The sequence below is a fragment of the Magallana gigas genome, chromosome 9 (genome assembly GCF_963853765.1).
Source record: "Magallana gigas chromosome 9, xbMagGiga1.1, whole genome shotgun sequence".
NCBI lineage: Eukaryota > Metazoa > Mollusca > Bivalvia > Ostreida > Ostreidae > Magallana > Magallana gigas.
Genome location: NC_088861.1, coordinates 46,656,604 through 46,671,471, shown reverse-complemented (window position 1 = coordinate 46,671,471; position 14,868 = coordinate 46,656,604). Strand labels below are relative to the sequence as shown.

Below are 14,868 nucleotides of genomic sequence, written 5' to 3'. Positions count from 1 at the left end.
CTAAACTTAGTGATTAAATGTACATCATCATCACTACACTTAGTAATTAAATGTACATCATCATCACTACACTTAATAATTAAATTTATATTATCACCACTACACGTAGTAAATGTACAATAATATCACTGCACTAAGTAATTGAATGTACATTGTCATCACTACACGTAGTAATTTTACGACAGCATCATCAATACTACATTTAGTGATTAATTGTACATAATTTTCACCACACCTAGTAAATAACTCCGCTTCGCGTCGGTTGACAATGGTTTCCTGGGGGTGTCAATTTCAACTGTAACCCTCCCAAACAGGCACTATTTATATAATAGTACATGAATAACACTCATTTTCTTTTCTCCGTTTTAAACATTTAAACTTGTTTCAAGTTAAACGTTGATGTTTCAGTTAAGTCGGATGTGTAAGATGCTCTCTCTGTCTCCTTTTTTATCTGTCTCTCTTAATTTATATTTGCCTGTATGTCTCTATCTCTTTCTATCTGTCTTTTACTCCGTTACTCTCTCTCTCTCACTCTCTCTCCCTTTTCTCTGTTTTACTATCTTTTATATCAAACTGGTTTTTTTCATCTCTCTTGTCCTCTCTCCCCCTCTCTCTCTTGTCCTCTCTCCCCTCTCTCTCTTTCTCTTACTCTCTTTCTCTTACTTTCTCCCCCTCTCTCTCCCCCTCTCTCTCCCCCTCTCTCTCTTTCTTACTCTCTCTCTCTCTCTCCGTCATTCGTTAATGGTTTGTTACTTTCTATCTAGGTATCTACGTCTACCTCGTTTCTACTTATCAGCTTTCATACATTGATCACCACACCTAGGGGGATATCCTTGTGTACGTGGCCACGCCTCTTTACCTCAACAGCTTTATCAATCCGTTCCTGTACGCCTTCAAGATACCAGATATCAGAAGAACGCTCTCGCATTACCTCCCCTGTTTCAGAAGTAGAATAAATCCTCACGGAACTACGGGATACCAGACGCATCTCTCGGTCTCGGTACTAGTAAGTCATATCTGACACGATTATCTGATAAAGTGATTCATTCTGACACGATTCTAAGATGTAGTACTAGTAAGTCATTTCTGACACAATTCTCTGATAAGTTGATTCATTCTAACACGATTCTAAAACACCCTATTAACAATATTTGACACGACTGTGTGAGCAAGTGGTTCATATCTGATACGATTCTGTGATGAAATGATTTATATCTAATCAATTTTATGTTGGAATTATTCATATATCAAACGATTCTTTGGTTAAGGAATTCATATCTTACACGATTGTGTTTTTAAGTATTTCATATTTGACACGATTTTGTTGTGAAAAAGTTCATATTTAAACCGATTATATGATAAAGTAGTTAGTTCCTATTTTACAGGATTGTGTAAGGCAGTGATCAATATCTGACACTATTATATGATGGACTGTTTCATATTTGACAGGATTTCTGGCACGATTATAAGATAAATGGTTCATATTTGACATGATTGTGTAAGGAAGTGATCCATATCTGACACTATTATATGATTTATATAGTTCCAATTTGACATGATTGTGTAAAGAAGTGATCCATATCTGACACTATTATATGATTAATATAGTTCCCATTTGACAGGATTGTGTAAGGAAGTGATCCATATCTGACACTATTATATGATTAATATAGTTCCCATTCGACAGGATTGTGTAAGGAAGTGATCCATATCTGACACTATTATATGATGAAGTGTTTCATATTTGACAGGATTTCTGGCACGATTATAAGATGAAATGGTTCATATTTGGCATGATTGTGTAAGGAAGTGATTCATATCTTACATGATTCTATGATGAAGTGATTTATATCTGAAATTATTATCTAAGAAAGTGATTTATATCTAACACAAATCTGTGATTAACTGATTTGTATCAGACACACACGATTCTATGTTGAAGTGATTCATAACTGAAATTATTGTCTGATAAAGTGATCTATATCTGACAAAATTCTGTGATGAAGTGATTCATAACCGACACAATTCTGTGATGGCGTGAATCATATATGACATGCTTATGTAAGGAAATGAATCGTATCTGCTATGATTCTGTGATGAAGTTTTTATATCTGACATGATTGTAGGGAAGAGATTTACATCTGACATGATTCCTTGTGAATTGATTCAGAACTGAACGATTCTCTTATTACTTTTTAACGTATCTGATACGATTTTATGATGAATGGATATATGTACTATTCTCTGAAGAAATGATTCAAATCGGACAGTAATTCTCTATTATGCCTTCTGCATGGTTTGAAAGCCCGATGTTTGTTGTGTTATATAATCTTTTCATGAATATACTTAAATATACGTTGAATTAAACAGTTTTCCATTTACCAATAAAACATTAGGAAAAACTTTAAAAACTATTTCTTTCTATTACCTTTTTTGGGGGCCAGCATGGACAGAGTTTCCATCTCCGATTGACAACAAATTATTTGATCTATACCTTTGCTATACATTACATACTTATGGGGTAATTTACGTTTTACAAATAGTTTTAAAAAAAAAAACCCACCGATTAACAAGAAATGAGAAATAAGTACAACATTGTAGCACGTAAAAGTGTTAGCAGATAGATAAATTTAAAGACAACTATATGTTATAGTGGTCTACTTATTGCCCCTAACAGATCAATCAAAGATCAAGTAGTGGTAAACTGTATAGCCTTGAAAACCAAATTAGAATGCACAGCAATTAGCTTTCTTAAGAAGGCCGCCCTGGTGACGTCATAATAGCGCGCGAAACATTAGACAGCTTCCTGTTGCACATCCGGGGAACACGGTCTAGATCATTATGAAAAGAAGTACGTTATAGCAACAAAAAAAGCATAGCACATTGGGGGTAAAAATTCATCTCTATACATGTTTTATAGGTTAGAGATTTTTTGTAATTTAAAGAAAAAGAAGGGACAATATGTGCCCAGAATGTCAGGTATGTGTCGTGTAAATGTTGCTACTTATGTATTTTCCATACAAACTATCTTTTTGAATTGACAAAAAGATAAAAGAGACAATAAGCACTAATATAACACATTAATCTTTTGAAATTCCTTATTTCGCCGTAAATGCTATAATACGGGGAAAAACAAATAAAAAACACAAGCTCAAATTATGCCCACCCTTTACCTGGTAAAACAAAGCTATCGATCTATACATTCTATATAAAAGTGGTTTTTCTTCCTAGTAATGTTAAGATTTAAAATGTACAGCGAGGTGATAGTCCGTACATACATCTTCATTTTATATTTTTCCCGAACAATTTCTTGCATGAGTATGAAATAAACTGCTTGTCAATGTCTTTCGTCATATGGTTTTTCCTGATACTCAAGACTTAATCTGACCATGCTGTTGCTAAGTATTTCAGAAGAAATCCATAACGTACTAGTATTTTGTATTATCAAAACCAGATATGTCGTTTATACATCAAATACAATGTACAGTAATTTGTAGGTTGTAACTGCAAGTATGTCTTAAGAAACATTTCAAATTGTTTTATAAAACAGGTTTTATTAAAATTAATGTTATTTGCATATTTATCAAAAAATTTTACATTCGAAGAAAGGCATATAAAGTTGTATACAAATGTATTGTTCCAGTCTGGCAGCGATGTTTGAGCACTGTACCCTTCTCTGAATTTTATTTTATCAAATCAAATTAAGTACACGACTTAAGTAATTAAATATAATAAAATAAGATTCAGTAAACGACAGATGTTTTCGTGATTAAAGACAAAGGTGATCGTTTTCCAGACACACGTAATGCTGAACATGATTTGTAAATACACGTAGACTATCGCTTGTTAATATGGATGTAACTGTGAATAAGTGATTGAATCTATTAGAATAATAATCTTCTATTTAATTTGGGCAGAAAGATACCATTTGTTCCATGTAATATACATTTTAGTTTACTTATTCTACTTTGATTTACGATTCCTCAAAGTAGATATTAAGGGATAAATTTTAAATGAATTCCATATCAATATCAGATGATATCAGTGATTGTTATGGATTTTTAAAAATATTTCTATGTTTTCCTTTCTTCTTGTTTTGAATTGCAGGGATAATTTTTTTTCTACATTATTTTTTTTAAATTTTGTAAATGTGTTTAACTGGTGATAAATATATATTTTTATTTCATTTAAAAGGAGTAACTTATAATCGAAAAAAAAACAAAAACAAAATATGTATCAAAATCAATATTTTAATTATCATATAATATTGTGAAACATAAATTACAACAGGACATTTTATTAGATACTGCGTAGATTGATTTGGAAACTCAAAAAACACATAAATATAGAGTTCGCTGATAAATTCCTTGTTTAAATCATATCAAAGTGCCAACATATTTAACATTATTTACATTAAGCGAAAAAGTATTCCTTGTTTTAATCATATTTCGGTATCTAACGTATTCATCGTACGCTTAATATAATAAAAACTAAGGGGGAAATAGGTTCACACACGAAATTGATGACAATAAAATGCCCCTATTCATTGTTTCCTTATTGCCGGAAATGAGATACATTAATCTTTTATGGCAGATTTCCTTGTTTTCTTATTTGTATCTTTTATTGGCATAATCACAAGAAATACAGTTTTTTTGGACCATGAGAGCAGTTCTTCATTCATATTAAATATCAAAAAGACAAAACAAAATGTTTTTATAAATAGACGTTTTAACATTTCATACTATATTAGATAAAGGATAAAGATAAGATAAAACAATAATATTTGCAGAATTAAATGTACATATTGTTAATCTTCTCATTTTACAGTTGACACATTGCCCCAAGTCTTAATTTTACCTAATGTATGTTTATACACCCATTCTGCTATAAATCAAACCGATATTCCTGTTAAAGAAATCAAGGAATAAAATCATAACTTAAGATTCTTCACCTATAAACTAATCAGCTGATTGGTGGAGCGATATTAGGAAACTTGAAATGAAATGTTGTCTATAATTAGATACACCTGTACGGTTGGTTGGTGGAGCGACTGAGTATGAAGGTCGATTAGAGATTTACTACAACGAAACATGGGGAACTGTGTGTGATGATGACATAGACGACAAATTGTCTGCTGTGGTTTGCCGATCCTTGGGGTTACCATGGTAAGACTTCATAACCGAATCGATATCTTTAAATTCTTATATCTTTAATAGATGAAATCTTAAGCTATATAAAAAACAAAAACAAATGATGTATTAAGTAAAATTATTATCAGACCTTGGATGTTGTTATAAGGGATGTACAGCTATTTTGTATTTTTGCATACAATGTATGAGTAATCTACATGTAAATAAATAGGTTAAACATCTTATTTATTGATTTGTATCTTTTAACAACAGTTTTGGTCAGTTTAAGGCAGAAACAAGCCAGTCCAAGAAATGTTAACGTGAACATTTTGATTCTCAAATGTGAAAGATCGCTGCATATCCTCCTTAAAGATGATCAAACATTTAACAATTATACAAAAATCCGAATTTTGCGTACTATTGTAAAGATTAAAACTTTATTAAAATGTATTAATAATTGACCTCAATTTCTTAGGGTTGTATCTGATGTTTTTTGCTGTGCTCGCTATGGTAAGGGATCTGGTCCTATCTGGTTGGACAATGTTAACTGTGTCGGGACGGAGGCCAGGATTGAGGACTGTGGGCATAATGCCTGGGGATCCAACAACTGTCATCACAATGAGGATGTCTCTATCGGCTGCTACCCCGCCAAAGGTAGAAAGCTTTCTTTTTTTATTAAAGACTCTCACGGAGAATGTAAGTATTTTCAAAACGAGAACTCTGTATGCATCTGGTTATGTAATGAATTGAAGATTGATATGTTTTGGAAAGATTCTTGACAGGACTAAAAACAGAAACACAATATCAGATATTAAAAAATTAATGACAAATCGTTAGATATCGTTTAATATCCAGTGTTTTTACAATAACTTCCGACAGTCTCTCACATTATTTGCAAAGTGAAAAGGACACTAAATAAAATATGTGGAATATATAAAAGTGCCAATTAAAATCAGTAAAAAAAAAAACCTGTTGCAGAAAATGGTATTTCAATAAATGTAAAAAAAAATTCAAGTTAAACAAATGTTCGTTTATGCATCAAACAATGAAACCCATTTATATGGAAAGAGAACGACAATTGCCTCATTATGACTTTTTTTTCATTTTTTCTGATAAACGACTAAAATACTAAACAAACCGGTATCACAAACCTCAAAATCAAAAATCTGAAATAAATAGATGACGAGTCTTATCATTTTACACAAGTATATTTGACTGTGATACTTCAAATATGATACCACTAGTTGTCGGCCCGACAATGTACGATATTTAACTGTAATTACTTTAGATATAATACAACGTGTTGGTGGCCAGACAATCTACGATATTTAACTGTAATTACTTTAGATATGATAAAACTTGTTGATGGCCCTACAATCTACGATGTTTAACTGTGATTACTTTAGATATAATACAACGAGTTGTCGGTCCTACAATCTACGATGTTTAACTGGGATTACTTTAGATATGATACAACTAGTTGTCGGTCCTACAATAACAATCTACGATATTTAACTGGGATTACTTTAGATATGATACAACTAGTTGTCGGTCCTACAATCTACGATGTTTAACTGGGATTACTTTAGATATGATACAACTAGTTGTCGGTCCTACAATCTACGATATTTAACTGGGATTACTTTAGATATGATACAACTAGTTGTCGGTCCTACAATCTACGATGTTTAACTGTGATTACTTTAGATATGATACAACTAGTTGTCGGTCCTACAATCTACGATGTTTAACTGTGATTACTTTAGATATGATACAACTAGTTGTCGGCCCTACAATCTACGATGTTTAACTGTGATTACTTTAGATATGATACAACTAGTTGTCGGTCCTACAATCTACGATGTTTAACTGTGATTACTTTAGATATGATAAAACTTGTTGATGGCCAGACAATCTCGATATTTAACTGTGATTACTTTAGATATGATACAACTAGTTGTCGGTCCTACAATCTACGATGTTTAACTCTGATTACTTTAGATATGATACAACTAGTTGGCGGTCGGATGATGTACGAGGGAAGGTTAGAGGTGCGTCACAATGGGAGCTGGGGAACTGTGTGTGACGACGGCTGGAACAAACAGAACACAAATGTTGTATGTACATCACACGGGTTCTCACCGTAAGTTGTAAGAAATTATTATTCAAAGATTTATCGTCAACACTAAAAATGTTAAATGCCTTACTATCTATTCAAAGCGAGGTACTCAAAGTTACTCATGGATTTTGAAGCAATGGAAACGTACTTCACTCTTCTAGTTATGTGTTTTGATTGACTCTCAGATATTATACAATTACCACATGTTATACTATAATTTGATTCATAAGACTCATAAAGATGCCTTGATTGTGCAATGTTATACATTTGGAATGTCAGGTGTTAAATATTGGCTTAAATATACTAATATTTCCAAAAATGAAAAACATTCAAGAGTGAAGGCCAATATGCAAACTAAAACTTTAAAAAAGTTTCTTCTTTTTTTTTTGTAAATACAAGTGTTGATCCAAAAGTAATGTCACATAGTGCATTACGCAGGTATTCGGCGCTTTATAATAAAACGTTATATATCAAAATATGTTCATTTATAATTTGTATTTAGTGAAGTTGTTTTGTTTCAAAAGTATCAGTAATACATTGAAGTTTAAAAAAGGTTGAATATGTTGATAATTTGATTTAACATATATGCGTTATGTGTACAAAAAGGGATAAAAAAAACTCACAAAATAATTGTCAGTTTTGACTCACAATTTCGATTAAGTGAAGAGGAAACAAACATAACATTGCACACATGATATTTTCAATGTTTGAGTATAATTACTCCCAAAATTAAATATATGTAGCTCAGTAACATAAGTATCAGATTTATTTGTCAGGGAGGGGGCTGTGATAGTGCATGGTCAGCCTTTTGGCCCGGGGACAGGTCATATATTGATGGACGATGTCCGTTGTTGGGGAAATGAGAGCAGCATTCTCCAATGTCAGCACTCCGGATGGGGGAATCACAACTGTGAACACTCCAAGGATGTCTCCATAAACTGTACATCACACAAAAGTATGGCGTTTATATAATATAGTTGGTTTACCCTCAATCTTGGTCAGTTATATATATTTGTAAATTTCTACAGTACAATTTCCAATTATCATTTGTTGTATTTATTATCAATTGCACTCTATTACATCTATCAATAGGTATAACTGTCATTGTCAATATATAAGGATTGCATTAAAAGGTTATAATTTAAGTTGATATTTCTGTAGACATTACTACACGTATTGTTGGAGGCCCTTCACCCTATGAGGGTAGGGTAGAGGTATATCGGAATGGATATTGGGGAACCCTTTGTAGCGATTTATGGAATTCAACCGATGCCTCAGTTGTCTGTAGATCCCTGGGGTATGCCTGGTATGAATTGCAATAGAATTAAAGAATCATGTTATTTGACCAATGTTTCAATGATGATGATAATCATTTAAATGCCTGTATTTGTAATAAGCTGTTAAACATGAGCAATTGGAAAGTGAAATTTAAATATACTACTATGTCTTTTTAAAAAAGGAATTCCAGGGAGTTTGCAGTCTTCTTTTAGAATAGCTTTTAGCAATAGCTTCTGTATGTTTGCTATTTTAATATTCAGGCAGAATGCTTCAGGCACCTGTTGTTCTTTGTACGAAAGGATGTCGGGTCCGGATCACTGTGTGAAAGTGCGCTGTAATGGACTAGAGGATGGTTTGAATCAATGTGATCAAACAGACGCGAAAAACAGTTATTGTTGGCAGTACGACGTGTCCGTCAAGTGTCTAAGTGGTGAGGTGTTTTTTAATTCCACTAACGTTTTATTATGTTTCATCAAGTTAATTAAAACCATCTTTATACGCTTTCTAAACGTTTGAAATTGCCCACATGGTTCTCATTTGTTTTATTTAGCCCCTCGATAGGAATCTCCTGGATTAACCAGAAATCTAATATCTTAGTTTCATTGTTTTTCTTGTTTCTAAGATATTTTACAGATACTTGAGTTTAAAAGTAGTAGTTTGGTATTTCGAGAAGGCGCATCAGCTTGGTTTGATTTACAAATACAAAGCATTGCAGCATACCAGATTCGGTGGTTTCATAATGAAGACTTGATTACCAGCTCCTCAACAAGATATAGAATAACGTCGTTTGAACATGAGAATGGCACCTCATCACACACGTTACAAGTCAATAATGTTTTACTAAGAGATAAAGGTAAACTTAAAGTAAACATTGATATATAGGGTTTTTCTCAAATATAGTTTTCAAATTTTTTAATTTATTATATTCAAAATTCCAACTTTTACAATTTCAGGAGATTGGAAAATCAAAGTAATAAATCTTGAAAAATATGCAACAAGAAATTTGACAATTAAAGGTCAGAAATTTAAGAAGTTATTCTCAATCTGAATTTTTTTTTTCAACTTTAATTCAACTCTACGCATGTTCAATAAATAATGTTTCGGAATTGTCTGTACCAGTTGATTAGTGCATAATATCATACGTGGCATTTAAGATTGAACATTTTGTCTTTTAATAGATTTTATCATAAAAGTTACATATTCACATGTTTCATTTTGGTCTAGTGATTCCCAGGTTGGTGCTTGAAATGAAACCAAAATACGACTTTTCAATACCAAGTGGAGACGACATCCATCTTCAATGTACTATCAACAATCCAGAGTCTCTGCTTAATGTAACGCAAGGGGGTCTAATTTTGAAGAAAGATGAAACCACAATATCAGGTCAGGGTGAAAATGAAAAAAAAATGTTAATTAATTTTCAAACTTAATTTTAAAGTAGTGTTGAAATCCTTAAATGTATTTTTTATACAACGTCAATTTTAGATGTAAGTCATTCAAATTTTACCATCATATGGAGCACATCGTCAGGAACAAAGGATGACTCTGGCAGATACACCTGCATACACTCCGGCTATCCGGAGTTCGTCTTTGTCTCGGTGGATGTAACAGTCCTTCAACCAGGCAGGTTTTGCTTGAATACTTTATACAATCAATTGAAGTGAAAAAAAGAAATAAAAAAAACACATATAGGCCTAATATAAAGGATGTTTCAGTAAACTCAAATACAGAAGTTTTGTTTCAGATACTTTAACCAATATTCATAGTATACAAAGAGACAAGAAAACTAACATTATTTAAAAACAATATAATGAACGCAGAACACAATAGTTTATAAGAAAAAGAAACAATGAGTGAAATCAGCTCAACATTATTTTTTTACATCAAATTGTAGAGCTGACTTTGCAAAATTTGCTTTCTTTAACCTAAAAAGCTGATATTTTTCATTATAACATATGCACATCTCTAACAGTATGTGTTTACCTCTAACAGTATGTGTTTCACAAATTTTGTAGAACAAAAAAGATGTGAAGGTCAAATATCAGACGGTATATCATGGAATACCACTCTAGCGGGAAATACTAAGTACGAACATTGTCCAGCAAATCAAAGAGGTGACGCTTTTCAAGATTGCTAGTTTTGCTTAAGAAAATATATTGACAGTTTTTTTATCTGAAAAGAAAAACATGGGGCGAAATTTAAAAGAATAGTATACTCTGTCCAGGATATTTATGCAGCACAATTTCTTAAATCGTTTAATAGGCATAAGTTAATACCTCAGGGTTCAAACAGTGTTCATTCAATAGTATGAAAAAAATTCCCAAGATTTCTACTTCCAAACGCCCCCTCTAGCTTGTCAGGTTTCAATACACGGCAAAAAGGCTACAGTGATTTTGCTTTGTTAACAACATTAAAGTACTACGGGTGAAAAAGTTGAAAAAATGCACGATAGTTCCGAGTAATTTTAAATAGCAAAAATATTTTCACGTTTCTCATTTTAAATCTAAGTACGAAATTTGTTTTTGCTTCTGAGAGTTATAAGGGTAAAATATGGCGTGTGAATGATAAAAACTTTGATTTTTCGACTTCAATCATATTCATTGACATGTATGTTAGTTATGAAAAATTGACGGAAACAATAATTTAGGACAGACTATTGACAAATTTATATCAGTATCTGAAATGCTGTTTTCTGATAAATGTTAAATCTGCTTTAGTAAAAAATCTTATTTAGGAATGGCATCAAGAAAATGTAGAACAAGTGGGCTGTGGGAATCTCCTAGCCTCATCAACTGTACAACTGAAGTATTCATAAACGCGTCAACGCAGGTGCGTTTAAAGGCTGCACAATTTACAGCAATATATGAGCTGTATTTCTTTTTAGAATTGTGTTTTGCTGCAAAAAAAAACATTTTGTATGATAAAACTGCATGCTTTAACTTTTACTATTAATAGGATTTGAAAAAAAAATATTAATTTTTGTCAGAAGAAAGATTTTAATTAAGCATTCTTAACGGCTTATTCCAAAAATATATAGCTAACAGAAATTTGAAAGCCATTATACTTTTGTAATTTTAATAGAAAATAACATTTTCGCAAAAAACGAAAACTCCAGCATAAAAATTGACTATATATGATTTGAGCCTAAAATGGCCCCCTAAAATGAACATTGTTATTTTATTGTAATTCTTTATTTTATTTGTACAAATATACATTTGAAGTTTTTTCATTATTTTCATTTTGATTTTAATGCCCACAATTTAAAAATATGACATCATAAAGTTTACCTTTTCCCGCCATTTTCTCATTTATAGCATAAAACGGCTTGTTTTGAGGCAGTTTTTCTTCTTTAAGGAAACATTGAGTGACTGCTTGAACAAACAAAATATTTTCACCAAAGATGTATCTCTCCAATACTTATAAATGACAAAAAGTTCGTTCTTGTTCAAAGAGTCGCTCTATATTTCCCATTCGAAAAAAGATTTTAAAAAATGTCAATTTTGATTGATTTTGATTGAATTATAAAAATAGCGTCACTTCTGACGTCATATACGGCCAGTGAGTAAATATAAATCAAATAAATTGATGAAAAACATATTTCATGTCAACTCTTTTATAAAATAACACAACAAAGTAATGTACCTGAATCATTTTAAAAATAACGAATTTTGGAGCTCATATAGCTTTAGTGAATCGATAACTGTCCAAAATTATACCAAATCGAAAATTATATTATGATTGATATGGGCTTTTATGTTGTACAAAAACACTTTGGATTGATTTTACATAAAACAGTTGGATGGAATAATAGAAGATGGAATACGTAATACTGAAAAGATTCGGGAAACGGTAAGCAGCACTCTTCAAATGATGAAGAACCTGACGTCATCGACCAATCAAATTAGCGCTGGTGATCTGAGCTCCTCTTTGGATATCTTGGAGAAGATTGTTCACGTCAGCAACTCTACTGGGTCTCATATAGAGAAAAAAGTAAGCTTTGTATTATTCTTTCTATTCAATTTAAGGACCCTGATCTTCGCTAGCCAAGGGTCTTTGGTCCACTTCGCTCCCCATAAACCGAAACCCCTTGGCTAGTGAATATGAAGGACCCTAAGCAATTTTGTAAACTAATCTTGTAAGTCACTTATAGTATCTCTTTCAGTTCTTAACAAGAGGCGAGGATTTATTATTCAATGGTTGTTTCGTGTCTACATTATTTTGAGACAAAAATCTTTGTAATAGTATTTGAATTTTGTCCCTTTACATGAGGACAATAAAATACAAGTTACTTTACTGAATGTTTTAAAAGAAATACTCTGTACTTATTGGACAGTTTAATCACTTAGTGTTTTAATGGTTTAGTATTCAGGGAAAATTCTAGGATCCCCGCCCAAGAATTAACGTTTCCAAAACTGTGTCAATTCAAGAAATTACATACTCGTGAATATTGAAAAAATTGACAAAATACGATTTTTATAAATTTTATCAATCAAATTTTATCAATTTTATAACACAAGCATACTTGTCATTATGAAAACAACGCATGAGTAAAATACTATGATGTTTTAAATTATTAAACTGTGCAATTTAATTTATTGACAATAAATTATAGTATTTTTATAGTTAATCAAAGTTTTGTATATTCTATTACTGAAGGCATTCTATGATGTTATAGACAATGTGTTATCAACAAATAACACCAAGTCGTGGACTACAGTAAGTAAAAAGGTAAGTGTTTATCTTGTAATTATTTTTTAAAAAGATCTTTAAATATTCCATGTTGATTTTTTTCTCAAAACAAACAAGTACTAAGTAATCTTATTTAAAAAGGTTTTAAAGAGTTTTGAAAAAGTGACTTCATACCATTTACAATGTTACAATTGGCTATGCATGCAAATTCACGTGAAATGTAGTAAAAAGAATTTTACAAAAGAAGATAGGATATATGGTGACCTAAGGGATGTCCTTTTTACGATGTACCCAATGCTATAACCTTACTCTAAGTACTTGTTATCTATCTATTCATATTTTAATCAACGCCTTTGTCTATTCATTAATAGATTTTATTTTGCGAAGAGCCCAATTTTACAGGGATATACTGGTTTGCGATGTTGCAAAGTTATTTTTTGCAAATTTGTTCACCTGTCAGTAAAATATAATTATTTTTCGATACATTTTATTTCTTATGTCTTCTTCTGACCTACAATATTATATATTATTCGTTAAGACGGAAAAGGACGCTAGCTCTCTCTTAAGGAGCATGGAACGCCTCAGTGAAGTTGTTATTCAAAACGACAATATAACTTCAACACAGTTTACAGGTTCCAATTTTGGTAACGTAACAATACTTTTATCCATTCGTTTTTACAAATCGTATCTTGCAAAAAATTTAAATTGTAATAAATGTTTTACATCACCCTTTTGTACTTTAGAACTGTCAATAGATAACAGAAAGATAGACGAAACGGGGATACGATTTCCAGATGTAGCATCAGCCAATGATTCTGAAAATGTCGAAGAACGTTCAACCTATCTAGAATTACCGAAACAAGAAGCGAAAGTGGAGAAAGGTAGGTGTGCCAATAATGCAATGGCAATTAGAAATACTTCATAATTTTCTTTTTTCCTAATACCATGTCTACTTGAAAGAATAAAATGAAAAACTTCATTTTGAAAAATATTTGTCTCCGGGTTAATCTGCTTTAAAAATTGAAAGTTGCTGATATATTCAGTTCTTTAATGAAGGGAATTAATAAAATGATCTTTTAAGGTTCATGTGAATATCGAGATTAAGTACATTTATATACTGGATGCACTTGTTTTTACAGCAATCAACTATGTAGCTGTGATCTATAAGTCAATGTCAGAGATCATGACATCTGATTCTAAAAGGTCAGTCTATTCAACTTTATTTTATTTGCCTTGACGTGCTGTTGTTTGCTTTACATAAAAAGTTTAGTATGAAATGAAGATAAAATATGATGAAAATATTCTTTTAGCTGTTAAATTCATCAAAAAGCATTTCATTAAAAGCATAAACGTTTTTCTATAACAAATAGAGACCAAAAAGGAGAAAAACAAGTGGACACATTTCAGGAAGAAGAATTTGTCAATTCTCAAATATTGTCCCTAACGACACAATCCGATCTAGGAGTGTTAGTTCCACCCCTGAATTTAACGTTTAGACACATTCAAAACGTAAGATTCCAATTGAGCGTTTCTACTCTTTCCCGAACTTTGGTAAAGGTTGATAATATCAATAAAAAAATGCATACCATGCTTCAATGCGTTTTGAGAAGAATGCATTGAATAAACTACTGAATCATACAGCACTACTTAATA

General features: G+C 31.6%; 1 protein-coding gene across 1 annotated transcript in view; it reads left to right on the top strand.

Moving 5' to 3' along the window:
- The window catches only part of LOC105342034 (uncharacterized), a 67,591-nt gene that overhangs the window by 47,707 nt on the left and 5,016 nt on the right, over positions 1-14,868 (top strand). Inside the window, exons 2-19 of the mRNA XM_066072519.1 lie at positions 5,021-5,165; positions 5,605-5,783; positions 7,131-7,272; positions 8,025-8,203; positions 8,410-8,554; positions 8,787-8,956; positions 9,149-9,379; positions 9,480-9,542; positions 9,751-9,909; positions 10,012-10,149; positions 10,542-10,640; positions 11,261-11,355; positions 12,322-12,516; positions 13,183-13,254; positions 13,754-13,859; positions 13,959-14,096; positions 14,355-14,418; positions 14,586-14,724. Coding sequence (XP_065928591.1) covers positions 5,021-5,165; positions 5,605-5,783; positions 7,131-7,272; positions 8,025-8,203; positions 8,410-8,554; positions 8,787-8,956; positions 9,149-9,379; positions 9,480-9,542; positions 9,751-9,909; positions 10,012-10,149; positions 10,542-10,640; positions 11,261-11,355; positions 12,322-12,516; positions 13,183-13,254; positions 13,754-13,859; positions 13,959-14,096; positions 14,355-14,418; positions 14,586-14,724 — 2,459 coding nt within the window. The remainder of the gene's footprint in view (positions 1-5,020; positions 5,166-5,604; positions 5,784-7,130; positions 7,273-8,024; positions 8,204-8,409; positions 8,555-8,786; positions 8,957-9,148; positions 9,380-9,479; positions 9,543-9,750; positions 9,910-10,011; positions 10,150-10,541; positions 10,641-11,260; positions 11,356-12,321; positions 12,517-13,182; positions 13,255-13,753; positions 13,860-13,958; positions 14,097-14,354; positions 14,419-14,585; positions 14,725-14,868) is intronic.